This window comes from Haemaphysalis longicornis, unplaced genomic scaffold (genome assembly GCF_048455015.1).
Source record: "Haemaphysalis longicornis isolate Haplotype H1 unplaced genomic scaffold, Haemaphysalis longicornis Haplotype H1 scaffold_1, whole genome shotgun sequence".
Classification (NCBI taxonomy): Eukaryota; Metazoa; Arthropoda; class Arachnida; order Ixodida; family Ixodidae; genus Haemaphysalis; species Haemaphysalis longicornis.
Window position 1 is genome coordinate 137,031,760 of NW_027526203.1, and position 25,994 is coordinate 137,057,753.

Sequence of the window (25,994 nt, forward strand, 5' to 3'; positions counted from 1 at the left end):
AAGCCAGACCTACCCCAATGATTTGCAATTTGAAGTTGTACCTCATTTCAGTTGATAATTGTGTGTGAAAAACGACACTCAACGTAATGTTCACTGAAGTTGGGGGAGCGTGCTTGTACTTCGGGATGCTCCATGACCCGATTCTATCTGGAATATCAGAATGTTTGGTGCTAAGAACCTTCGGCAGTTCTTTTAGCACAGGGAATCCAGGAATTTTATGTCAGACAGGAGCGGCTCTATGAGCAACCGGTCCTTTGGGGATGGTGGCGGATCTGTGGCAGACCTTCGAAATGAGCTCAGCATTCTTAGTCCGTCTCAGTGGCGCCCCCGGTGTCAGCTGCGGAAATGCTTTCTACTAAGAGTGTGAAATAAGCACACGAATGTGCCAAGTCACAAACAAGTGTTGCGCAGTGCAAATAATTTCGGCTGCGACGTTTTTGTCATCTGCCAAGCTGTTGGTACCACCGCCGAGTGTTTTTGTAATACATAGTTTCTCGCCCTTAGCCGAGTATGCTAAGGGGTAACAATGGGCTCTGGTGGAAGAGGCACAATCGGTAATCGGTGTTTGAAGACACAACTGCAGACCGAAGAAGGATCTTAACTGCAAAGATTCTTATTCGTGGACAGAGCAGTACGACCTCCTCAGCTCTTCACAGCACCGATGAATCCTATAGATAATACAGAGGAGTGCAATAATTCCGTACAAATGAATCTGCGGGAATAACACCATTCAGGAACTGTGCTCTATGTACTGATTATTAATATTAGACAGCATGCAACATCCTTTGCAACTAATTCCCTTACTGCTAGGTTTTCAAATGCCTTTGAAGCCTACCGAGCATGGCAAGCAGCAGCTGTCACTACTAGAGTACTTCAAAAATGCCAAGACGTCAATTCCTATAAGCTGTTTCTCATTCCTTCTTCGTCCTACACGTTGCTGCATCTTGCCATCCAGCAGCGTTCCTGTGATCGGCGGATGACTGTGCACATGTTCGTGGCGTCGCCTTGAAACTTTGGTGAGTCAGATTTGCACATGGTTTTCCTGACCTTGACTGAGTGGCATGTGCATGGCTGTGTCGTGTTCATTTTTCTTCATTTTTTTTTTGTTTTTTATTGCGTTAGCAATGAAATGAGCGCACGGACAAAAGTTTTCGCCGTCGGTCCACGGACACACGGCGTCAGAAGGAGGACATAGAACAGAACAGCCAATGTAGACAGGGGTAACGTCGGTGAGGTTGGCTGTGGTGCCGCTGCGTATGGGCCTCCGGCGGCTCGGCCGATGTTGCGAGGCCAAGGTGGCGGTGGCTCGTGCACGGTTTGCGTTTGTCGCTTGTTTGGCATGGCTCGCAAATTTCTTTTGCCAACGGAGTGTGAAAAACACCGCGTTCCAGGCTTCTGAAGCATGAACAGTCCTTTCGGACCATCGACTCGAAAAAAAGAAAAAAAAGGGGGGGGGGGGGGGGGGCATTTTTAGGCGCTAAAAAGTTCATATAGTCAAAATAGGCACTTATAGGCACAATAAACTTAAAATGCTCCCCTTCCCTTGTATGTTAAATCGGCTTGATATGGAGTTTAGGGGAAAAAAAATGGGCATTTTGCCTAAAGTTCCGGTCTGTAATGATCACGTTTGCAAGCCCTACACATGCACACTTGGCCATCTCAAAGAGCACAGCCTTACTTCCACGATTTAGTTCACACGGTAGTGTGCTGCCACCAAATGTACCAAAATACCACTGGCTGCAAATACATCCAAAACCATGATAGCAGGTGGCAGTTTTCCACACAAAAGAGAGTCCGGACGGGTCATGGCTGATTGGCTAGCACAGCGTCATGCCGTTTCCGATTTCAGCACCCAATGATTGTGCTTGCCACCCGCCAAAGCGGAAAAAATATAGCAATCGAGGAAAATTGTTCCCTGTAGTATGTTGAGTTATGCAAGGTACAGGACATCCCAAAGTACTATAGCACATGTCAAACAACAGCATCAGTCAGCCAAGTGTAGGGGCAAGTGAATACTGAATCTAGAAAAAAAAGTGCTAAGTAATGAATCCAATAGTCACATGCACCACGACCCTTTCTTTTTCCCCCAAGATGTCCTCGACTGGCTCATCCCGCCAGTCACCCCAGCTAATGTGCCTGCAGTTGCACTCGTTTCAAAAAGCAGAACATTTGTCTTATTAGAAGCTCCCCTGTGCGCCCGCATTGCCCCACCAGCCCGTTGAAGAGGTGACAGGGACAAGAAAATGAGGCTCGGCTTTCATGGCCTCCAGTTTAACAACCAACATTCTCAAATTCCCTGGTTTACAAGCACCAGTAGCACTGTCAGCGAGGTAGTTTAAACGAAAAGATTGGCACAACAAGACAGCCAGTCTAGGGCATGTTTGGCCAATCTCTGTGCAAGGAGATAGCAGTAACGAGCACCCTTATATGGCCTCCCTGTCACGGTGCATTTGCTAAACTGCGCTCTAGCGCTTGTGGTTTGCACGAGAGCAATGTTTCCACTAATGGTGACAACCTCTTTGGTTGGAAAGAAAAAATGAGCTTGTATTGCAGGGTAAAGCAATCAGGTACGCAGTTCTGTTGTGCTACGATCCCGATTAAATTGGTACACTATCATTTCAGTGGTGCTTAGTTTTACAACTTGCCAGTAAGGTTTTCATTAGAGTGGTACTAACAAAGTGCTTTTTACACTCTTGCAGGAACTGTTTGCGGAATGTACCGCTTAGTTGAGACACCCAAACAGTAGGTACGTGAATTAATTAAACTATGCAGAGACCAGCTATTTGATCAGTATTCATATCAGAGTATTCGCACATCTCAAGTGAAGGGGAGCACACATAAACATACCTACTGCGCACTATAAAGACTAACCAAATGCCCAATGCTTCCCCCGTAATTATTCGCACTGTTCCTGCACAAATGAATGCGTAGGCTCAGCTGGCACACACCAGGGCTGCTAAGGGGCTATGAGAGTAGCGGGGAACTCGCTTCCACCACCCGGGAATCTCAATACGCTTTGTGCTGTGAGACAGCACGCTCGGTTAAAAAATCGGAGTGTGCGCAGGCTTCTTCTGTGCTCGCGCAAACCTTGGGGGGCTGCTACGCACTTTGTTGGCTGCCCCGAGCAGTCATCGTGAGCCAGCAGGCGCATTACTGGCCGGTACAGAGTACACTGTGGCCGTGCCTTTTGGTGGGAAAAGACATTACTGCACAGACTACAGTAGAATTCCAATGATGCAATGCTGTCGGCCATCACCCAACATTCGTCATCCCCACAAACAAACAAAACAAGCACAAATGAATATTTCCTTCACTAGCAACCACATTAGTTTGATACCTCTTTTCCTTTACTAATCGCCGAATGTGCATACTGAAAGGCCTAGCAATGCATTAATGCGGGCTGATTGGTTACCGTAACAGTTGGACATCTTAAAACAGTGCGAGACCAAAAGAGGAGGACACAACGAATGAGTGTCGGGCACCAAATTGAATTTTCTCACTCACACACAAAAAAGACGATAGGACAATAGACAGTAGAGAGACAATAGACAAAAGACTATAGAAAAAAGAAAGGGGGAATTTCGCAACAAGGCAGAGTTACGAGTTCTGTGCACATGGCAAGTGCACACTCAGACAATCTATGTCTTTTTTCAATAGGACCGTGGATGTGGTGCCCTACACAGTTACCACTGGCACTGATGATACCCCTAGAGTCAAACATCTTGTGGTGGGCCTGGTCCCTAAAACAGCGCCCACCTAGCGTGTCTCGTCCTGAAGGCGCTGTTTTATGGTGAAAGGCACACAAAACAGATTTTTTTTTTTCACTCACTGTTTCAAGTCCACAATAAACGAACGCACTCTGCTATGGCAAATAAATCTTTCTTTACACAATTTTTTTACAATCGGTGTGCGAATAACTGGTGGCTAAACCACATTTGTGAAATGCGGGTGAAGCAGCTGGGACGCTGTTGTGGCCACAAAGGTACAATGCGAGAACACCACCGCATTCAACTTTCCGTTTAGCATACTTCCAAGAATCAGTGCAATGAAACTTGCCAGACCTATTTTTTATATACTGCTAGCGGGCTTACTACAGTTAGACCTCATTATTACGAGCCGGGATATAACAAAATACTGGCTATAACAAGCAAATCATAATTCCCCTTGAAGGTCCCCATAGAAAACGATGCCTTTAAAACCTTGTTTGAACGAGGTAAAATTTGCCAGTTAGGGGATACAACGAGCAAATTTAGTTCGAAAATAAAATTTTGAAACAATTTCACGGCAGTGCGCGATGCGGATTTGAGCTGTGCACAAGGCGACATTTGCATTTTCAGCAGTTCAAAGCTCCCACCATGCACACTCCCGCAATGTGTGCAAAGCCAGACAGCGCTGCACCCGCGAAGCCATTCCACCTTCCCACCTTCCTCTCTGGCACGCACGGCCGTGGCGCGCTGCCTGCAACTGTCGTCACTTGCCACGTGTACCGCGGGAGCTGTGTTGTTGAAATTGTGTGCATGGTTCCTTTTCTTTTTTTTTTCACTGCTTCAGCCTTCTCTTTTACTGCGCGGCGCGCGTGATTCGAGCAGCATGAATGCGCTAGGCGGGAAGCGAAAGACGCTAGACGTGATAACAGCCGCCACATGAGGCACGAAGCTGAGCGAGCCGTCATTCACACCAGAAAGATGCATCAAGAATCAACATCAAACTACGAACTTTCATCGAAGCTTGTTTGACATGCCAGTTACGTATTTTGAACAGCAATAAAGTAGGTGCGTGAAAGTTCCTTTTTATCTCCAGAATGCGGTTACTTTGTTTTGCACCGCCATGCGGCGCAATGCAATTTTGCCTGACATTTGTTTTGGGCAAGTGCAGAGCCCAATATTTGCATAAATGCCCGCTATGGCTATAACGAAATATCCGTTATAACGACCAAATCGCAGTGCCCCTTCAATTTCGTTGTGATGAGGTTTAACTGTACTACAATACCAAATATTGGAAGATTGCATTGCAACTCACATTTCTATAGCCAATTTTCCCAAGTCCTTCGCGGCTGCTGAATGGCCATGGAAGCATGAGCTGTTGCTCTTAAAACTGCGATTGCTAATTATCTACAGCAGGGAATGAAATGAAACTCAGCCCTAGCAATTACAATTAAATGTGGTGTAATTTGTGTTCAAATACATAGTATACATATTAAAGTGAGGCTGAGGGCACATTAGTACTACTATCGAAGCTGTCGTTAGTTCATTCATCAATTCTGGTGCGCATATGCGTTAACCACCAAAATTTAGACGGTTGCACTCTGGCCAGGGAATTATTTGCATTTGAGTAACATCCCGCGATCAGTCAATATGCTAACGTAGGGACATCCGTAGAGGCTGCATCCCAGTGCATCAGCACTGGGATAGGAAGAGGGCTCTGTGCACTGCCCACTCTGTTGAACCACTTCTCGCAACTGGCCAGCACTGCGAGGAGAGAAATCAGTACTCGCTGAGGCACAAACTTTACAGCAACTGCCCTGTAACAAACCTTCCTTGTCCTTCCCCCTTCGCTGCACCCACTAGTCCCTTCTCGAACACGCAGAAAACGCACGTGGGCCATGGGCCAGAATGGACGAGAAACTGTGCAGTGGAGAAACAGGCCTTCCCAAAAGTGAGCCCCAGAATAGGGACCCGTCCAGATGGGCATGGTGCCTTTCTTCCATTTACCAGGCCATTGTGCCATGACCATACTTCTGAAGAACCAATCTGCACTAGGCTCATGAAACAATCCCATGAACCATGACGCTTGAACCATGAAACCACGCTGGTCTGAGATGAATTCCAAGGAGATTCCAACTTGTACTGACCACAAAGCCCCCAGGCAGTGGGCCTATTGTGATTGCCTGTCTCGAAAGCTGCTAGCCTTTCGTTAGGAGGACAGAATGCCCTTGCCAACCAGTGCGTCGAAATCAAAGTTTACTAACAGCATCACAGAACATTAGCACCATAACTTGGCTTACAGCATGGTGCACCTTCATTGCGTCCTACACGTAGAAGCCATAAATAGAAAAGCCGCTGCTTCACACGAGCTTGGGGCAAATGTCTTGCCTGCTATTTCCGGCTACAATGGCACCGGCCGTGCAGTCTACAGCTAAAGTACAAGTCTGAGCCTGACAGCAGAATAGAAGAATAAACATGTGCCATCCCATCCCAAAATCCATCCCATAGGCAAAGTGGAGGGCACGACCATACACATATGTGGACACCGCATGGATACGATGTAGACCAGTGAACCCTCGGCACCGCAGTTGCGCACCACGTCCTCCACTCTGGGCTTACCGTTCAAAATGCACTCAATGGCAGCTGCCGTAAGTAGTACTTGGAATGGTTGCAGTGGCACTCCCCCGGAGTGGACCTCCACTCCCTCCAACAACAGCAACACTGACGCCGGCCTTGCAACGTGCCAAAGAGTGGCCCCCTTGATCTGGACCCGATTATTATCCATCGCCTAATGCGCGCAGGGGCACCAACAAGGGTAGCCGTTTAGGCCTGTCACACCACTCTCTGCCCTGCAAGGGTGGCCCGACATTCACGACTTGTGCACTTTGGAGTCCAGGAAATGCAAGAAGCTGGACCCTTTCCACTTGGGCTGTGCTGCCGGGGGCGCCTCCCCGCTGGGACCAGCTGCCGCAAGTGGACACGCATTGCCAGCAGATGAGGAGACTCGGCTCTCTGGCTCCGACTCGCTGGTCGAAGCCACCGAGCTCTTGGCAGTCAAGCGGTGATGTCCCCGGCAGAGATTGGGCGCCGCGCAGCAGAAAGCGTCCACGGGGAAAGTGGCCACACTCAGGCTGTTCTCCACGACGCTCCGGAAAGGGGACTTGCTTCCCCGGGGCCCGACGGGTTCGTCAATGGGGAAGGTGCCTCCGAAGACCAGCGGCGGCTTGCGGGGCTTGCTGGCGGCTGTAGGGCGGCGCCACACGTCCTCACCGTGGCGACGCGACACCGGCGACCTTTCAGGGGGCTCGGCAATGCTGACGGCCTTGGGTTCCCTAGGCTCCTCTTCCTCGTCCACCGTGGTGGACACCCCGCTGTCTGGCCGGTGGTGCCGCGAGCTGTCCCCAAGCCCAAAGACGCGTCCCAGGGCCCGCTTGCAGAAGCGGCCGGGGCTCATGGGGCGGTGCTCGGGCGAGCCCTCGCTGCTCTCTGTGCCGGCGGCCCCAAAGGTCAGGTGCCGAGCGCGGCTGCAGCAGTGCACCTTCTGGCGACGCAGGATGCCCTTGGTTGGAAGCCGGGGGGCCCCCTCGTGGCCCCCCGCACGGTCGGCCGGTGGGGCTTCGCTGGCCGAGCCGCTGGCCGACAGCCGGCGCCGCAGCCGGGCGGCCAGGCTGCGGCGACGCACCGAGGGCGCTGCACTCAGCAGCGGAGCACGCAGGTCCTCCAAGGCACTGCTGCTCTCGGCCGCCGTCGTGTCGTCCTCTTCCTCCCTCTCGATGGGCTCCTTGGAGAGAGGGGGAGCCTTGTTTTACATCGACAAAGTGACCATCTGCTGACCGCACAGGAAGCTAGCCACGTGCCACAACTCGCATGCTTTTATTAAAAGCAGGAAGCCAGCTTTGAGAGCCAAGTACTCCAGCTCCAATGTCCCAACTTTGCGGAGCACATGGCACACGAGCAAGAAAGCAGAGTGTTTTAGCGCATTTTTTTGTTTCCCTCTCATTGGCGCTTACCCGGGCAACTTTGCAAACCCCATGTGCACCTATGTCGCATTTAGCCCATTCGTTAGCCAATCAGGAAAGCAAATAACAATTCCCCCCTTTCCAAATTCCCGTTTACCCAAGGAATTGGTGTTTCGGTTGGAGTTTACGCTCACATGTTGATCCACCTGAGTTTTACTTTCCAGACGAAAATTTAAAAAAGAAATGCTTTATATTAAAAAGAAACAGATAAGAAGGCTTGTGCCCCAGTTAACCTAGCAATGCTGATGCAGCACACCTTGCCAAGTACAATTTGTAGACAAACTTGTTCTACCCAGCTCCTTCCAAGTGGTTCACTTGCACTGAGACATGCGCAATGTAAAAACTTTGTGATGATCTTGTTTGCACCATTTGACAACAGCCCTAGCAAGGTTGTCTGCGAAAAAACATTCACTTGACACTGGTTGACGGCCAGACGCAGTCTTTAGCATGAAACTCATTATTCCGCCGCAGCCAGACAAGCCAAAAGCTACTGTCAAACGTGGCAGCAAACAGAATGAGCCCCAAAACGCTACCCCAGCGCAAGATGTGTCCATCAAACACACACTGCCTGAGGCCAGTCGTGTTTTGTAGAACAGCAACACAAACAGTGCTACTCAACCAAGCCTACTGAGGCCCAGTAACTGAAAATGACCGAGTGTATGAGCTAGAACAAAGTGCCTCGGACAGTTTGTTGAATGAGCCACTGCTCTGTCCACGCAAGAGGCTGGACTGCGTCATGGAACGAAATGCTTGATATTAGAAAGGAACCTTTCACTGAATTCAGGTGCCTGTGCTGGCTAGCTGTTACTTCACCGTGGGAATTTCCGTCACGCACCATGCACAACTCTGGGAGAGAAGCGCCTCTGTCCTTGAGTTGTACATGGCACTTGGCTAAAATTCCCACGATGAACCTTTCATGCCGTGGGGGAAGAAAAGAAAGCAAGACCTGCAAGGTGGCCCACTCGCCGCATGCTTGCTCAAGCAGCAGTTTCTGCAGCAGGTACAGCCGGCAGCAAAATAGGCCGAGGCACGCGAGCACGTGGCAAAATGCATCGCTGCACTATCTGACGTCGCACGTCTGGTGTCGAGACACCGCTGTGCGCGTCAACCCCCATATGCTGCCCTGTCTTTTCTTTGGCTTCAAGTGACAAAGCTGATAGCATTGAGCGCTTGGCACTAGGGGCCACTTTTTGTGTTTGACACATCTCGTGGCACACGCTTCGGCGGCGGATGTCGAGGGTGAAGCTTTGTTCTATCTGCCTGGCTCTGACAAAATACGCATTGCAGCGAAATCGTGATATCTTAGTTTTAAAGGCGATCTTGTTTGTTTGAAGGTCTAAAAGGGAAATTTTGGCCTGTGTCTGTGTCAAACAATTGAACGCGTATGGAAATATTTATTTCTGTTCTTTTTTGTCAAACACACGACCGCGCCAATTTTTTCACAAGTTTTTTTCCCCGTCAGTACCTGTTTTAGTACGTGTGCAAGGCGACCTCTCATTACAGTTTATTCAAATAAGCTATGCCTCACCTCTATTCCTTCCCGTATTGGGGTGCTCATTTTCAGTCACCAACCTACTGCATGCTCCAGGAAAAAAATACAAAAAACGCGATAGAATATTTGTCGCACAAGTTCGCCACCGAGATGGACACGGTATGTTATCTATCACATTGGGGCAGAGTGAGCAATGCACACTTCACCCTCACCTTTCGTCACTGAAGCGTGTGCGAGTAAGGCATGTTAGCAAAGACAGTGACCCCTATTGCCAAATGCTGAATGTGATCAGCTGTCCGCTTGCAGTGAAGGAAAAGAGGATCATGAGCATGGTTGGACGCACACACGCACATCGATGTCTCGACACCAGAAAGTCAACGTCGGATGGTGCGTGCCCCGGCTTATCTTGCTGCCAGGTGTACACTGCATTCCGAGGTGTCCCCCCTGTGGGGAGCCCTGGCTGCTGCAGGCACGGCTGGTGGCCTCCACGCGAGACACAACCCTGCCGGGGCCATGCAGCCCGTGGCCCTTCCCCCTTCCAGCTGAGCAGCAGCAGCAGGCCGCCTGGCACTATGTGGCGCCAGGCAGGGAGACGCACTCACAGTCGCAATGCCCCCCTCCACAATGCAGCACAGGTCCAGAGATGAGCAACTCCCACCTCGTGCCTCTCACTGGCAGATTACAGCAACGGCTGAACCCTGGGGCTTCCGCATCCCCACCAACCAGCTCCTTTCAGGCACAGTTTGCGCTCACCGAGGCGCTCATCCAAACACTGGGCCAATCGTAATGCCCCCACATGACAGAGGAACGTGCGAAACCCCCTTCCCCCGTGTGCACAGGACACACACTACCTGCCAGTGCATTACGTCACAGCCACGGCTCACTGGGCTCACCTGCCCTTTCTAGCTCCTCAAAAACTTTGGACTAGTGCAAGTCCCGTATGAAATTGATTGCTAAGTCACCCACAGCAATAGTCAATGCAATTGACCTAGTGCGCAGCATTACTTGCTTTCTCAGGAGAATGCATGTGCCACATTGCTAGTAGTCTAACGGCAAGCTCTTAGAGATCACTACAGACACATGGTAGAGGATTACTTGCACCCACAACAACCGGTGTACATCAGTGTTCTCGAGCTTGCCAGTCCTGCGTTGGCTCAGTGCACATGTGCCACTGACACAGCACTTCACCCGAGCGTTCCCTTTCATGGGTGCCCCCTGCTTTTAACAGGAACAAACTGCTTTCAGTCCCCCTCGAGTTGATAGTAACGAGAGTGGAGTGCACCCAGTGCCCGTTTGGCTGGACGCCCAGCACAGCAGCCCCCCCCTGCCCACTCCCTGCACGCCACGTCTGCTCAGTGGGAGGCACACCACCCGCCCCAAAACATGGTCAGAGGTGACGAGTGCTCAGTCAGAGGATGCTCGCGGATGCGTAGCCTAACAGTCCCCAAGCAATGCTTGCATGCGCGTGCCACTTTGGCAGCTGAGAAGGACACAAAGCAGTGGTGGGGCGGGGGGGGGGAGCACATTCCAGAGTGCAAAATGAGAGCAGCAAAGCAGCCAGGCACAACAGAACAGAGAAAGAAACAAGAAGGTGCCACCTACCGGCGGGGGGCAGCGCAGAGGCCAGGCGCACGCAGGACCGTGGCGACGGCTAAACGTGCTCGAGTGCTGCGGCTTAGTCTTGGAGGGTGGGAGGGGGAGGAGGAACACAGCCCTCTTGCCCTCCCCCGTCCAGCAAGGGGAGGGAGGGGACCAACGCACACCCTCCCCGGCAGCATAAACGCGGCCGACGTACGTGTGGCCACACCCTCCATATGGAGCGTCACGCTCATTAACCACAGGAGTGGGGGGGAATAAAAAAAGAAAAGGAAAAAAAAAAGACAGCAGCGACCTTGAGGAAGCAGCACAAAGGGCAAAAACGCAAACAGAGTTAACTAGGCAACCAAGAGCAACCGAGAGGTCGGTCCACGTGGAGACAAACATTGAGCGTCGCCGAAGAGTGCACGACCCAATCAATATTCACAGGGGGCGGGCCCGGCCATTACCCAAATTAAAGCCGGCCGCCCTTTCGCGCTGGCCCAACGGGGGCAGTTAATCACTCACGCAGCCTGCATACAGGCAGGCCACACCCCTCAGGCAGCAGAAGCTCATCTGGCCAGCCTCTGCCAATGCTGCACCTGAATGCAGTTCACAAATGCGGCAGGGCTGGTGCTTGCTTTGGCATTTTGAGCCATCCCTCTGCTGCCCAAAGATGCCCGTAATGCTGGCTGCAAGAAGGCACACTGAAATGGCTGTGCACTGCGTGGAACCAACATTTAAATCGGGCCCACTTCCACAATACTCGGCATTTCGTCGTGCACGCAAGACGTGCCCATCCTCCGCCTCTCTCCGCCTGTAAAGGGAGGCTGGTCCAGGCATTGAATTGCGCGAACAAGTGAATGCCAACAAGCAAACACCACGAAATGCACCCTTCACCCCTTTGCTCGCTTCTATTTCCTCGCACTGGGCAGCGTGCAATCGAAAAGTCTCATCTGACACCGCAGTGAATAAAAACAAAGGGTCAGCAGAATTGCACATGCGCTGCCACACACGACCACTGCCGGGGGAGACCAACCCTGGCCACTGCAAACGAGCACCTGCCAGACCCCCATTACAAGCGCTCCATGGCCAATGCCACAACCTACTGCACGGCCCTTCGTGCTCACTGAAGCTCTGTAGCTCATGTGCATGCCAACGGGGCACAACAATGAGGCAACACCCGCTTCCTTGGCACATGCAGAACATCTTTGGTGGCCCCAACTACTGAGCACAGGCGCCATTTGCAACACTCTCCACACTCTCCGGCCCGCTGTTTCGTCTCCAGTGCTGGCGAAGAAATTCCACAAATGGCCGATTATTTCAAATTAGAGAAGCTTCGCAAATAGCGCCTGCTTCTGGGTACAATTCAAACGGCAGCTCCGCCTTTTGCAGTGCTTCCACACACACCCTTGGGTAGGGTTCTCAGCACCACACTAAAGCTGTGGACGGGAAGCCCACGGTGCAAGAACCTTGCAGCCCTGGCATGTGCTGGCAACTGTGGCACACCACTTACACACAAGACCCAACAAGGGGTCTGTTGCAAAACGAAGAAAGGAGCTGGCCATGCCTGCAGTGGTCGCAAAAAAATGCACCACCTTTTTAAGTTAAAGCTGGTTTAAGAGCCTCTCTTATCACGCCCTAATACACGAACACATAGGTGTGTGTAAAACTTCAACCCCAAACTCCCCTGCAAGTTTCTTTTTCGGCTACATCTAGAACTTACTCAAGGAAAGATATGTTTTCGAAAACATTGCCACAAACCATGCATTGTGTGTGTTGTTTTTACCGTCCAGCGGTGCCCCGCTGTATGATCCCTCTTCCAAGCGAAGTGTGTTTACCCTTTCCTTTCCTTTGTATGCCGCACGGGCCGTCTTATTCGATAGGGCAAGTCTTTCGCCCCGACGACACTAGACTAGAATAACCTTCTTTGATCTACAGCGTTCTCGATGTAATTCGATGGTTCAAGAAACAAACACGTCGAAAGATAAACGCTCACAAGGCAGATGCCCGACAGCTTCGTCGCCGCTTCTGTAAGTTGCGAGTTCTTAGCGGAGCACAAGTTTGCTCCATTAACTTTATTTCTCCAAAAACCTGCGTCGTCCTCGGCTACGCGATAATATTCCAATCCACAGCCAGTTTGGCAACTGATTCTATTTTATATTTCCACACATCGATGAATTCATTTCCCCTGAATTTCCAGAGTACCAATGCGAGAAGCACGGGGCCACAGGCCACAATGTAGAAAAGAGACATCGCAGCAGCAGGGCAGCAGCCGTTTGCGTCCCCGTGTGTGCCCACAAGCCAGAGGCTCCACAGAGCCAGCTACAATGGTCGACTTGCGAGAATGACCGGGGTCCTGCTTCCACACGCAGACAACTATTTTGTGCGCTCCTCCTGCACAGTTTTTCTTGCTCAGGCACTACAAAGAAATGCCAGCCAATGGCACAAAATGACCAGTCCCGTGACAGATTACCTAAACATGCCAAAAGAATGCGAGAATTACACAGCTCATGGCCCGAAGCACGAAACAAAGCACCATCAGTGCCACCAACCAAGTGCCGTTAATCAGTTGTTCATGTCTAGTTGCCACGGCTATTTTATCCTGTGCTTATCCTATTTTGGCCCCTTGAATTACATATAAGCAAAGCCAAAACAACCAGTTTGGAGGACAGCATCCTACAAGCTTCAACAGACTACTCCGCAAGGTAAAAATAACATGCCACAAGGGCTCAAAGTGTGGTGAACAAAATTGAAAAGCCATTAATGTATGAGGTATTAATAGCGCTTCTGTGGCCACAGAGATATCAGCTGACCGAGAAGCCACTGCAACTACCGTATTTACATGATTGTAGGCCAACACATTCCTTCAAATTTGAAAATCTCAAGTTGGGGGGCAGGGGGGGGGTCGACCTACAATTGAAACTGAAACCTTCACTGCCGACAACCACAAGCGAAACAAGAAATCGGGGTCGCAACGCAAAGTTGCAACTGTGCGTTTGCCTTCTGACGACCCATTGCGTATGGTACAGTGGAACCCCGATTACACGTCCCCCCGGTTTTACAACGACCCGCTTCTCACGACGGATCACCACGGTCACGGCAAATTCCACATGGAAACAGTGCATTAAAAACGCCAATTATATAACGCTCGGGTGCACACGGTCCCCTTCATCGACGGACACTGGTGGGGATAAAGTGGCGTCTCTCCCTCCATTTACGCCGCTTCGCTGCTTCGTCCCAACCCTTATTTCATAACTCCCGTTTGGCACTGCTTGATGCGCAAAGGTAAACGGTCTGCGGTGGGCCCGACCACTAGCTGAACCGACTTACGCAAGCAGGCGGGTCTGGCGGGCAGGAGCCTTTGACGGCCCCACGCGGCAGCGGAGTGCCAACGCACCAACTGCGAGAAGTCAAAGTCCAGGTAGCCGGCGGACTGCCAATTTGAAGTTCCTATCGAGCCGAGCCGATAAACATGATACGCAATACCCCAACCAAGGCAGTGACCCGCTTTCCACGCCCGCTTGCCCTCCCCCGTGTAACTTTCTTACAGCCTCGACCACATTCTCGTCTTTTCCCTCTCGCATAGCTCGGTGGGCTAGCGCAGACACTGCAGGGGGGAGGCAAAATAGGCTTACCAAGAACACGCCAAATATAGTAATTTAACAATAAGTTCTTGGCTTAGTGGTCGCATGAGACCGCCTACTAGGGTGCCATTTATTACAGACACCCCGGTCACACAACGCTTTCATGCAGTCCCTTGAAAGTCGCGTAATCGGGGTTCCTCTGTAGCATGGTTTCTCAAAGTGGGTTCCGCGGAACCTAGGGGTTCCGCAGGCCCCTCCTCAGGGTTCCGTGAGCCACTGATAAATTTTTCCTGGTTCCGCAGTCGCAAAGTCTTATATGGTAAACTTGAGGTGCGATCGATCTAAGGAACCTCCATTACTCACGCCCGAGTGTCAGTAAGCACATCTCGGCGCGTAACAGAAACGCGCGAGCTGCGCAATAAATCTCGCCAGCAGCTTGTAGCCAGCCAGATGCCGAAAACGGGCCACGTGGTTAAACTATTGCACTTGAATCTCGGCCTTATATTACCCCCATGCGCATTTCTCCTGTTTGGAGATAGGTGCCGCTAGCGTACGCATTTGCGTAAAGTCGACGGGAAAAAAAACGATACCCTTGCTTGCTTTTGAATTTATTGCACGTTAATGTATCATGAACGGAATGAAAACTGGCAGGAGTGGGGGGGGGGTTCCTTGGCACTTAACGGAACTTAGCAGGGTTCCCTGGGACCAACATGCTTGAGAACTCCTGCTCTGTAGTTATGCTGAATGCTTGCTCGCAATACTTTTTTTCTCTGTTCTTACTGGCTCATGGTAATACATGTGGCACCTTCCATTGCACTCTCATGAGCAGTGTCGTGTTGCTAGTGGTGGTGATGGGGATGATGGTGATCCCCCCTGATGGTCTAACAACGGGGCAACTTCAGTGGGTTGACCTGTTGTCAGTGAACAACAGAAAACTCACACCAGCCGGACTCACTGTGAAGAGGGCCTCCCTGGCTACTGTATGCGGGTGGGTGCTTTCCGCATGGTCGGTGATTGCGCGCAATGTCACAGTGATGCTGTCTTTCGCAAAGTGCGGGCTCACACTGAACAACGACATGCTGTGTGTGGGGCTGCCGCAGCTGTGACAGCAGCAGCAACACTAGTGAGGATGATGACACTAGCAAGGATGAGATGTAGGTCAGGTGACCAATATAGTTTGGTCGTGGATTGCGCTTGTGTTTTCCGTCTTCTTTTAATTTTAAAAGGGGGGGGGGGGGGGGTGCAATGCGGGGTGTGGAAGTCGACCTGCATTCGAGTCGACCTACAATCATATGAGCGCAGTACTTTATTTTCAAGAGCCCGCAGTAGGCACCAGCCAGTCATTTCCAGCGCCAAACACTAGTACTCCAACAGTGTCCCCACTTAGTAAGCTCGTGGCGACACTTAAGCCAGGGGACACGTGGAACTTAAGTCCTGGAAAAATGTTTTTGTGCTTCCACACCTCACAATGCAACACCTGCTGCCAGACACATCCCGGGCCTCGAAAGAGGATGCTGCAAGCTGATGATGCATGAAAACACAGCAAGCAACCCCTGCAATGCCAGCAACACCAGTAAAAACAAGGTTCTGAGGTGGAAAACACAGGAGCCCGACCAGCAGTGCTCACAGCCAGCGGGATGTCTGCTTTTTCTCCTTCATTGCATCTAGGGTCCCTTCATTCTCAGAACAGCACGCTTGCATTGGCAGAGACTCACCGAGAAGGTGCTGGCCTTGTAGTAGTCGAACGAGCTGGCCTGGCTGCTGACAGGGGGCGAAGACGGCGCCTGTGGCGGCACTCCGTTGGCCATGGTGGCGGCGGACTCAACGGCCGGGCTCTGATAGTTGCTGCTCTCGGTGACAGGGGCTGCGGGGGGCGCCTGCTGCGAGTTCCAGCCAGCCTCGGCTGACAAAGTCGGGAACGGCGTGCTCGTCACCCCGGTGAAGCTGCCTTGGTGACTCCTCACCGAGCTCCCTGAAAGGGGGAGGGGCCCCGAGTGAAGCCGGCTTCTGTCCGGCCAGGACTTCCCCGAGAGGCACTCACACTGCTCCGGTGTGGCCACCACCTGGGCACTGTCCCCACTCGCGCCATGCCCAGGCATGAAGGCACCGTCGGGTGACGAGAATCCTGTGCTGGGAGCCACGAAGCCTGCACACACAGGGGCAGATACAGCCAAGTGGCCACACTGGTTCGCTTTTCCCGGTGGGCTGGCAAAAGGTGCACTGCTCTCACTACACGGCAGGTGGCCCCAGGGGCTTTAAAGCACCCAGTGTGGTCTCGAAATCGGCGCTGGAATGTTATTTGGTAGTGGGCGGGCTTCCAATGCTCTATGCGCATGGTACGGAAAGAGTTCGGTGTTTTTGTTAAAGATTTGGCAAGTTCTTTGAAACACCGCAAAACAGGTGCTTGCGATTTTTATGAAGCCCCGATGACTTGAAGAGGAGCCTAAGAGTGCAATAAGGGTTGTTTAATGCTTCAAGCTCTGTTGCTCCACAATTTATTTCAGCCCAAAATTCATCACTGAAAAGTGGTCGCGGGTTCGATTCCCGGCCGCGGCGGCCGCTTTTCTGACGGAGGCGAAAAGCAAAAACGCCCGTGTGTACGAGATTTCGGCACACGATAAAGATCCCCAGGTGGTCAAAATTATTCCGGAGCCCTCCACTACGGCGCGCCTCATCGCCTGCGTTGCGTCGGCGCGTTAAACCCCACAATCAATCAATCAATCAATCAATCAATCATCACTGAAAAGCTGGAATTATAATTCACATCACTTTCTTCAACCACGAAATTTGGAGTTGCAGAATTCTTGAAGCAGGAACGCTGAATAACGGTTGCATCAATAATATAGCACGCACTGCACAGTTTTTCAACAGATTTGAACTCAAGTTCTGAAAAAAAGAAATGAAAGACTCTCATATATTCCCGACTCTTTCTTCAGTGCAAGTATTTATATCAGCACGCTAGACCAGGCATCTATCAGTTTTCACAGCAATACCTTTGATATTAAAAAAAGTTTTGCCACAAGCCTGCCTAGTGCATTTGCAAAAATGACCGACTTGATTGCGAGGAACTGCGGCACTCACTGGCAAAGCTCTGCTGAGCGAGGAAGTTGTTGCTGCTGGGCACCTCCGCCACCGCCGGCTGCACTGGTGGCACACTGCTCTCCTGGTTGTACTGCAAGGGGGGGCAGAGAGGGTGGACTCAGCCTGGACACAAGCCGGCAAGAGACGGACAAACCTCGATTCGACTGAACTCCTCACCCGCCTCGCTTACAGGAGAGCCTCTCTTGACTAACGCCAGGGAATAAAAACAGGGGCAGGCCACTCCCACACCGCAGGCTAACGACAACGTCCAGCAGCCAAACAGCTGTCAGTGGTGCAAATGCAAGCTAGGCTGGGCCCGCTCCTTCCCCCACCCAAGCTCTGGCAGTGCTTCGGAAGCTCCTGCCACCTGCCAGCCTTTGGCGAGGGCCAAAGAAAGCGAGCATCAGTGTTTGATAAGCATGGAGAAACCATGTACTAGGTGGGGGCGTCACGACCACTCGCACAAACAGCGAGGCAGTTTCAAGGCGCACACAGCAGACAAGCTGTCTGGCTGGGCTGCATGAACAGGCCGAGGCTTACCGTCGCAGTGCGCGTTTAATGACCACCCTATTGTAATGGCACAGGTGACCATTTCTGGAGCCATTTCTGCCTGCAATTTCACCTCCTTTCGCTCGCGTGCAACCCTGCCTCTGCGGAAAGTTTGGTGACGCGTGTCAGCTTGTGACTGCAGCCAGAGCCATGCTGCTGCTGCACACTGTGCTGGGGTCCCGGTGCCGCCTGCAACTGTGCCAGCGCACCAGGCGTGTGAGCACTGTCCACAGGACCCACAGTTCCAGCATTTCCAGCACTCACAGTGGTCTTGCCCTCCTGAGGTGGATAGAGTTGCACACAACACGATGCCACCGTCTGGCAGCTACAAGCTCTACACACGGCCTGCACTGCAGCTTTGCTCTGATGATGATGATGATTGGGTTTTTATGGCGCAAGGCCGACTAAGGGCAAACAGCGCTAAGGAAAAGCTGTTTTATGAGGACGAAGGGACACTAAATATACAGCATTTAACTAAAAATATACGTGAAATGACATAAAAGGATGAAAATGACTGGTGTAAAAGGCCAGGGTGTCAAGCATGCATGCTAAGTAAGGAGGTGTAAAAACTTGACATAGCTAAGAAACTTAAGAGTATTCTTGTGGGTGATTATGGGGTCATCCCCTCAAAAGCACGATGGGTGTAGTGGAATGTGTTGTCTGTATAGCTGTGCAAAGTGTCTGTGTCGTGTTGTTTCTAGTGCCTTGCATTGCATGAGGACGTGGGTCACGGACAGGGCCTCTCCACACCGCTGCACATGGGTCTTGGAGATCCAGTGAGCAGGTGGGAGTGCATCGCATGCGCTTTCCCTATCCGTAACCTAGCCAAGGCGACTTCAGTGTGCCTGTTGCATGTGTCTGTAGTGTATTGTCCCAAGTGAGGCTTTATTACATGTAGCTTGTCGTCTGTCTGTTCACTCCAGTGCGTTTGCCAAATGTTATACACGTGTTGTCTGATATGTGGCTTGACATCAGTGTCAGAAGTTGTCAGAATTGCAGTTGTCGGTGGGGTGGCCCCGTGCGGCACATTTCGCACAGGTTGTTTTGCCGCGGCAAGAGGTTGTACTGTGCCGGAACCACTGGCACTTGAAGCAGTGGCGCGGGTTCAGTATGCACGGACGAACGGAGCATCGGATGAAGCCTGCGTTCACACGATCTGGGAGTGAGGAGCGGTTAAATGTCACGATAATGTGTTTGGTGGGGATTATCTTATTATCCCTGCGCATCGTGATGCGGTGCACAGCTGTGAAGCCCTGATCCTTGAAACCTTCGAGGAGGTCGGCATCTGTTTCGGTAAGCAGATCTGTCTCGGAAATTATCCTGGGAGCTGTTCAGGCTCCCGTGGGGTGCGACCCTAATAACCAGATCAAGGATGTGTGTTTGGGCAAGAAGAGTGCGGGCTTGTTGTGCGGTATTGAGTTCTACAACAATTTCTCCCATCCTGAGCTTTTTAGCTTGATACTTTTCACCTTATGTGCTTTGCAGAAATTTTGAAATCAGGAATACGGACAGTGAAGCGACAGGTCTTGCTGAGTCAGCTGACTTGATTACAAGAAAACGAGAATAGTTGTTCACGGTTGTGAAAAGACAGTTGTTGAAAGAGGTGGGAATGAAACTTCAGTGTGGCCTCTTTTCGCCGGCCGATCATGTTTAGACAATACCACACAGCATAGTATAAAAGCAGGGAACGCGGGATACTTTCTTAGACAGCCTTACCCCTATAGCTGAAGAGGTCCCGGAGCTCCCTGCCTGGGAGCTCCGCTTATGCAGAAATTCCCGCGCCTTCCCGCGAGGGGAACACGAGTAGTAAATGCAGAGCATTGGGGGTCGTTAACGCCACGTAAAGTCGCGTTAGGGTGGGTAGTTGGGTCGTAGTTGCGTTGGTGTTGGTTTGGGGTAGAGAGAGGAGAGTAAAGTCGCGTTAGGGTGGAGCAAGCGTCAACCAAGGAAGGAAGGAGCAACGCAGTGACTGAAGCACGAGCGACCGCTAGCCGCTTTATATTTGCAGCGCGCGCAGTAGAGGGAGAGCAGTACGGGGGGGAGAGCACGCATGCGCAAGCAGCACGCGCCCTTCCACACCCCACCGCACTGCTATCACGCACCTACAGTTAAACCTCGATGTAACGAACTTCAATGTAACGAAACCCTCTATGTAACGAACCACAGAATTTTTTGTAACTTCAAGTGTATGCACACCATGTATTTTCCCCCTCTGTGTAACGAAGTCCCGTTTGCCGGAATTTCAATGTAACGAAGTTTTATGGAGAACGAGGCACGATATTTAAGTTGTAGAAGTAGATTTTGGGAGACGCAAGCGCCGAAATGGGGTCCCAATAAAACGCGAACGGCCGCCCAATGCCGCGGATGCAGCCAGCCACGGAGTCTTTAAGTCCCTTGCCTACAAACTGCGTGGCGTGCATACACGGCTGGCGCACTGTTTCTGTTGGAGCTTAATTGTCCACGGCTTAATCGGCATCAGCGTGAACCGCACGCAGCGTTTTCTCCCTGCAAAAACGCAAAACGCGCCTCGCAAGCCACAGGCGCGCTGACGCAGCCGCGGAGACCACTCGCGCGATGCGGGTAGCTCCTGCGACCGCTTCTAACCTCCCGCTGAAACGCAACTCGAGGGGCATATGAGAGGGGCATGCGAGAAAAAAAGCGGATAACGTGGGTGAAATTTTCATTGTAAAACGTGACACGCGCCGCTTACGAAAGCGCCCATCAAATATCCTCCGCGGTTGTAAGCCTAATCGCCTGTGGCATTGCCGCCGCCGCCGCTTTGCACTTCGTTCGAGTTCGCTCATGCTTGTTGGGTTTCGTCGTCCCATCAAGCATTTGTGAATCTTCATGAGCCTTGCACGCGCGTTTTTTTTTTTTTTTTTTTCTTTTTTCTCTTACCGGCGTCCGCAATTGCGTGCCGGCGGCGGGAAGTGACTCACGCTGCGCGCGGCAGTGGGAGGAGCCTGACCAGTTTCGCCATGGTTTCGCCAATGGGGAGGCCCGCACCCTATGGCGGGAGCTTCGAAGCGCTCGGGGATGCCTGCTGGCTAGACGATAAGGCTGCCGCGAAGGATATTTGATGGGCGCTCTCGTAAGCGGCGCGTATGACGTTTTACAGTGAAAATTTCGCCCACGTTATCCGCTTTTTTTCTCGCATACCCCTCTCGTTTGCCCCTCGAGTTGCGTTTCAGCGAGCGGTTAGAATCGGTCGCTGGAGCTACCCGCATCGTGCGGGTGGTCTCCGCGGCTGCGTCAGGGCGCCTGTGGCGTGCGGGGCGCGTTTTTGCGGGAAGAAAACGCTCCATGCGGATCACGCTGATGCCCGCGTATACGATTAAGCACCGATAGAAACAGAAACAGTGCGCCGGCCGTGTATGCGCGCCACGTTTTCTTTTTCAGGAAACGCTTCACGGGATGAACACTTCATTATAACCGCGAATTTCAATGTAGCGAAATTTCAATGTAACGAAGTAAATTACGAATTTTACCGACTACGTTACATCGAGGTTCAACTGTATTACGCCGAGACCGCGACGGAGCGAACGGGCTGACTAGGACGCATGCGCGCGCCAGCTGCTGTTGAGAGAGGGGAGGGAAGGAGGAGAGGCGCACCTGCTGCGGACGCGGAGCTGTGGACGCCATCCGACGCAGGAAGAGGCGAGGCTAAGAAATGCTCTGCATTTAAAAGGAACAGCTGGTCCTTTCAATAGCATTGCTATTGCTGCAATTGCTTGGGGAATTTCGTTCACGTGTTACTGATTAACTGCCATGAGTGCTCCGAGCACCTGGGACATTATTTGCACTGCTGGGATCTATGAACCTCAATTTCACACAATTTGCGAGTTTAACAAAGTTTTTGGCTGCAAGTAAGACTTATAACTGCAACAGGAAAAGGTGCTTTCCTTTCAAGATGACATGATAAGAGTGTGTTATAACAATACCAGCTACATGAATGAGCTATACCCATGAACCGCAACACTGCCAACTTGAGCGTGTGCTACATGGCAAACTACACTGCTTATTACAGCATCACTGTTACAGGCTCAAAATTTTCACTCAGCCCGACAGCAGGTGCAACGTCTAGGGTTTCATTAAGCCACAACCAGTGTGTAAGGAGTGGCACGCTGTTGCAGCACATGCTTTCAAAAAAAAAAAAAGAAGAAGCCGCAGTACCTGTGTGTCCCTTCGCCTTCCCCCAAAATATGAAGAAACGAAAGCGCCCTTTGCGGTTACATCACAGGAGACACCTCAGGAGAAAGTCCCCCTGAATCTCGAGCAGCCAGCTGCCCCAGACAACCAGGACACACCTTCCCAACACCCCTCGGTAAAGACTCCAGTCAGGCGGCTCTGAGTAAGAGCCCTCACCCTGTGGCGGGCGACCAGCAGCTGGGCCAGGGCCTGCAGCCAGCCGGGGTCGGCCAGCTCCTCCAGCTCGCCCTGGCCCTGGCTGAAGTGGGGGTCGTGGTACTTGAGCCGGTCGGCCAGCTCGTACGTCTGGGCAACCAGCTGGGAGGCGGAACCCTGGCGCACCATCGCGTCCGCCAGCACCTCGCAGTAGTGCAGCGCCTGGACGACAAGAGGCCATTCTCCTCACACGTGGGCGGCAGTGATGACGCAATAGGGGCCAGCACTACAAACTGACAGCGTGAGCCTACGTAGGGTATAGTATTTGGAGGATACGCGAGAGATCATGGGTGCATTGTGTGTGACCAAGCACGACTTTTTAAGCATGAAACAAGTTGTGGCATCTTCTATCGTTCTAACAAGCAGAAAAAGTTGGTGCCTTTTATGTAGCCACACTATTCCTGAAGGAAGAGACCTCCTGACTGCCCCCCTCATCTCCTGCAGTCAGCTGGCCCAGATAATAAGAGGGGGCTGCTCTTCAACACTGTCCAGATTAAAATAAAGCTACATTGGAGTAAAGGCCACTGTTGATTACCAATGTTAAAAAAGGCAGAACACTTTAGTAACATGCAATCTGCCAATCGTTAAAAAAGAAACGGTCAAGGATATGATGCCGAGAACTCCTCCTGTGTGAAAGACGGTGGACTTTCCTGGGGGCCTTGTGGAGTTGGTTGGCACAAGCAAGGCTAAGTCTGGGTGGTCGGCCATGCAGTTACATTTCCGTTTTGTAAATACTGGTTGAAAACCCCTAAATGCTTACAAAAGTAACTTTTGCTTGTTGTGTCACATGCGCACTGCTTTGAATTTGATTGGGTGCCTCTTCCATAACCGGCTATATTTTGGCCTCTTCGATTGCCTCCGTTTTTCCGTGGAAGGGATGTCGGAACCAATGTTTTGGAAACGTCCCACTACCTCACTGAAGAGGCGATGGTTGCACGGATACGTGCTGGGGACAGCGGTAACAGTGACGACTGGCGACACGGTTACGCAGCCTACTCAGGTAGTGTCTTCACAGGAGGCCCAACACATGACACAGTCCCTCGGGGACTTCGTTTCCACCAAGGACATTTAGCTCAGCTAGGTGAAGCACCTATAGATGCTCTTGGAAAAGATGTGCACTAGCTTTGCGTGCGGCAAACAAAGCTGACCGACTATGGCTTCTTTTCTGCAAATAAGTAGTAGTTTGACCTTGCTTCCATGAGAATAAAATGTTTTGAGCTCTGTTCCGTCTTTGTTTTTTTTCCGCGACCCGCTTTACAACAATTATCGGCTATAATGAGGCAATTACCCTGGCACTTGGATATTGTTATAAGTGGAGTAGACTGTACCTACTGTATTTACTCACGTAATGAACCCACTCGCGTAATGAACCCTCCCCCCACTCGTCTTCTTGAGAATTTACGTTTTTGTCACTTTGAATAAAAAATGCAGCGGAAACATGTTTTTATCTCAGCATCGTTGCTGATCCCTTAGACCATCATAGTAACTTGATATCACGCTGCAGTACGCGCAGAAATGCTAAAAACGCATTCCAACAAAAAGAGGAGGAGGAGGAGAAAAGCAAAAGGAAAGGCCGAGAGGTTATCCAGGCTTAGAGCCCGGATTGCTACTCGGCAACAAAAAGAAATCTCGACAGTAGCAAGAGACGTGAGCGCGAATGCCGTGGCTCACAATTTAAAAATTGCGCGCTTGCGGAGCGCCACCTGTTGAACGCAAAACGAACCTTCTTGTGCCGTAAAAACGTTCCTGTTTGCGAACAAATCACAAAACGTACTCCGCACTCCTTCCCTGCTCTTTGTTGCTACGGCTGGTTCTGGCGGCGTGCGAACAAAGCACTAAACATACTCCGCACTCCTCTGCTCTTGAGGTTCCACGACTTCACCATTACGCTCGTGGTTTTGTTGTTCAGCTGTGTTCCGACCTTTTTTTGTGCTCCTAGTGCGCGCCGTATGATGGGCCAGTACATGAGCTACACAGCCGGATTTAAACTGAAGGTGGTGGAGCGTGTGTTGATGCACACGGAAACCACGCGGCTGGGCGGCACTTCGTGTACGTTAAGGGCGAAAATGAGGTTTTTGGGCGAGGAACAGAGATTGCCGTGTGTTTCGTGGGTCCAAAGAAGGGAAGTTTCCCGGTGTCGGAAAAGAAATTTTAGAGTGCCTTAATAGCACGCAAGACGGTGCGCTACGGGCCGACAACAAATGTGAGGCGCCAAAAGACTTTACTAAGGAGGATAGCTCCATGGCGAGTAGGGCGCCACTAGCATGTTGCGAATAAAAAAGAAATTTGATTACGTAATTACTTACGTGCTTTTACGAAAATGGCAAGGCTCTGACAGTGCTTCTCTCTTAGCAACTTTATTGTATGAAATTTCAACCTTTAAAACTGTTGCAATTTTTTCCCACACAATGAACCCTCATCCCAAATTCATGCCCAATTTTCTGGAAAAAAAGTGGGTTCATTACGCGAGTAAATACGGTAATTTTTTTTCCCCCATTTCCCAATTGCAAGGTAAAGGGGTCGACTTATATTCCGGCTTATACGGTACTTCCAGAGCACGTGCAACAACTACTATTCTCGTGTGAAGGAGCTGGCAACTACCAATGCATCCCTGCAAAAGGTGGCTCACGGACATTATTTATTTATTTAAAGGGCACTGCTAGCCTGGGTGCCAAGCTTTAAGCAGGAGTGGGTGATACAAATATAACAACGAAAGAAATACAATAACGTCATTCAAGCGAGTACACTTTGGAGGGAGTGAGAGCTCACGCATGAATGAAGAAACACTGCACAACATTTGCACGCGTGGTCCGGGGAAAAAAAAAAGAATTTTAGTGTCGACTTTTCTCAGGTGGTGGGATAGACGGTATGATGTGTGTACTGGTGTCAAATTGAAATTTCTGGCGGTAAACCAAACAATTAGTCTTTGGCGGTAGCGCCCAACTGCGAGAGGCAAACAAAAAAAAACGATGTCCCCGACATCCTTGACTTACCTTTTGTGCGAAGCCGTACTCGGCCAGCCGCATAGCGTGCAGGAACTTGTACACCTGCAACGAGATACCCCAGGCATTACACTCAACCACCCCTCCTGCCCGGCCAATGCGTGCGTTCGCAGTTGAGCCCTTCCCCATACCAAGCTGCCTCGGCCCGGCGGCACAGCACGCATGACCAGGTGAGCAATGATTGGCTCCTTCGAATAGTTCCCAACAGCTGCAAAGCCGAATCTCCACAACTGGGACAACTGCCGCGCCGTTCTCACGAGCCATCCCCACTGGAATCCCCATTTACATGCAACTACCATCACCCGCCGAGGCAAGAAAGGCAGCAGAACATTGGGCACGCCACTGATCTGATTGTCCCCGAGGCTGTCCCAACCGCAGCTTGTTACTAGCGTCCAACAAAGCAGGACAAGTGGGCCAGGAATGATGGGAAGAGACACTGGAACGGACATGGCAATGATGTAGGCCCCACAGCAAGGCACCCCTTGTGGGTAAGCTGCACTCAGGGACACCACAGGCCTGATGCAAAACCTCCTGCCCTCTTGCGGCCGCCATGTTGTAGCCTATGTTGTGGCAATGATGTA

At 51.3% G+C, this 25,994-nt stretch overlaps 2 protein-coding genes across 11 annotated transcripts in view; both read right to left on the minus strand.

The window, feature by feature from the left end:
* Positions 1-25,994, minus strand: part of LOC144180721 (uncharacterized) — a 102,065-nt gene that overhangs the window by 16,685 nt on the left and 59,386 nt on the right. For all 10 annotated transcript variants that reach the window (XM_077709019.1, XM_077709017.1, XM_077709015.1 and 7 more), the window contains 5 exons: positions 25,405-25,458; positions 22,373-22,573; positions 17,459-17,549; positions 16,419-16,523; positions 16,093-16,349 (listed from right to left, as the gene is read on the minus strand). In XM_077709019.1, the coding sequence (XP_077565145.1) occupies positions 16,093-16,349; positions 16,419-16,523; positions 17,459-17,549; positions 22,373-22,573; positions 25,405-25,458 (708 nt within the window). The remainder of the gene's footprint in view (positions 1-16,092; positions 16,350-16,418; positions 16,524-17,458; positions 17,550-22,372; positions 22,574-25,404; positions 25,459-25,994) is intronic.
* LOC144180809 (uncharacterized) lies at positions 1,149-15,587 on the minus strand. The gene is made up of 2 exons (XM_077709022.1): positions 10,818-15,587; positions 1,149-7,485 (listed from the first exon to the last, which is right to left on the minus strand). The coding sequence occupies exons 1-2, from the start codon at positions 11,196-11,198 to the stop codon at positions 6,574-6,576; spliced, it is 1,293 nt and encodes a 430-aa protein (XP_077565148.1). The 5' UTR covers positions 11,199-15,587; the 3' UTR covers positions 1,149-6,573.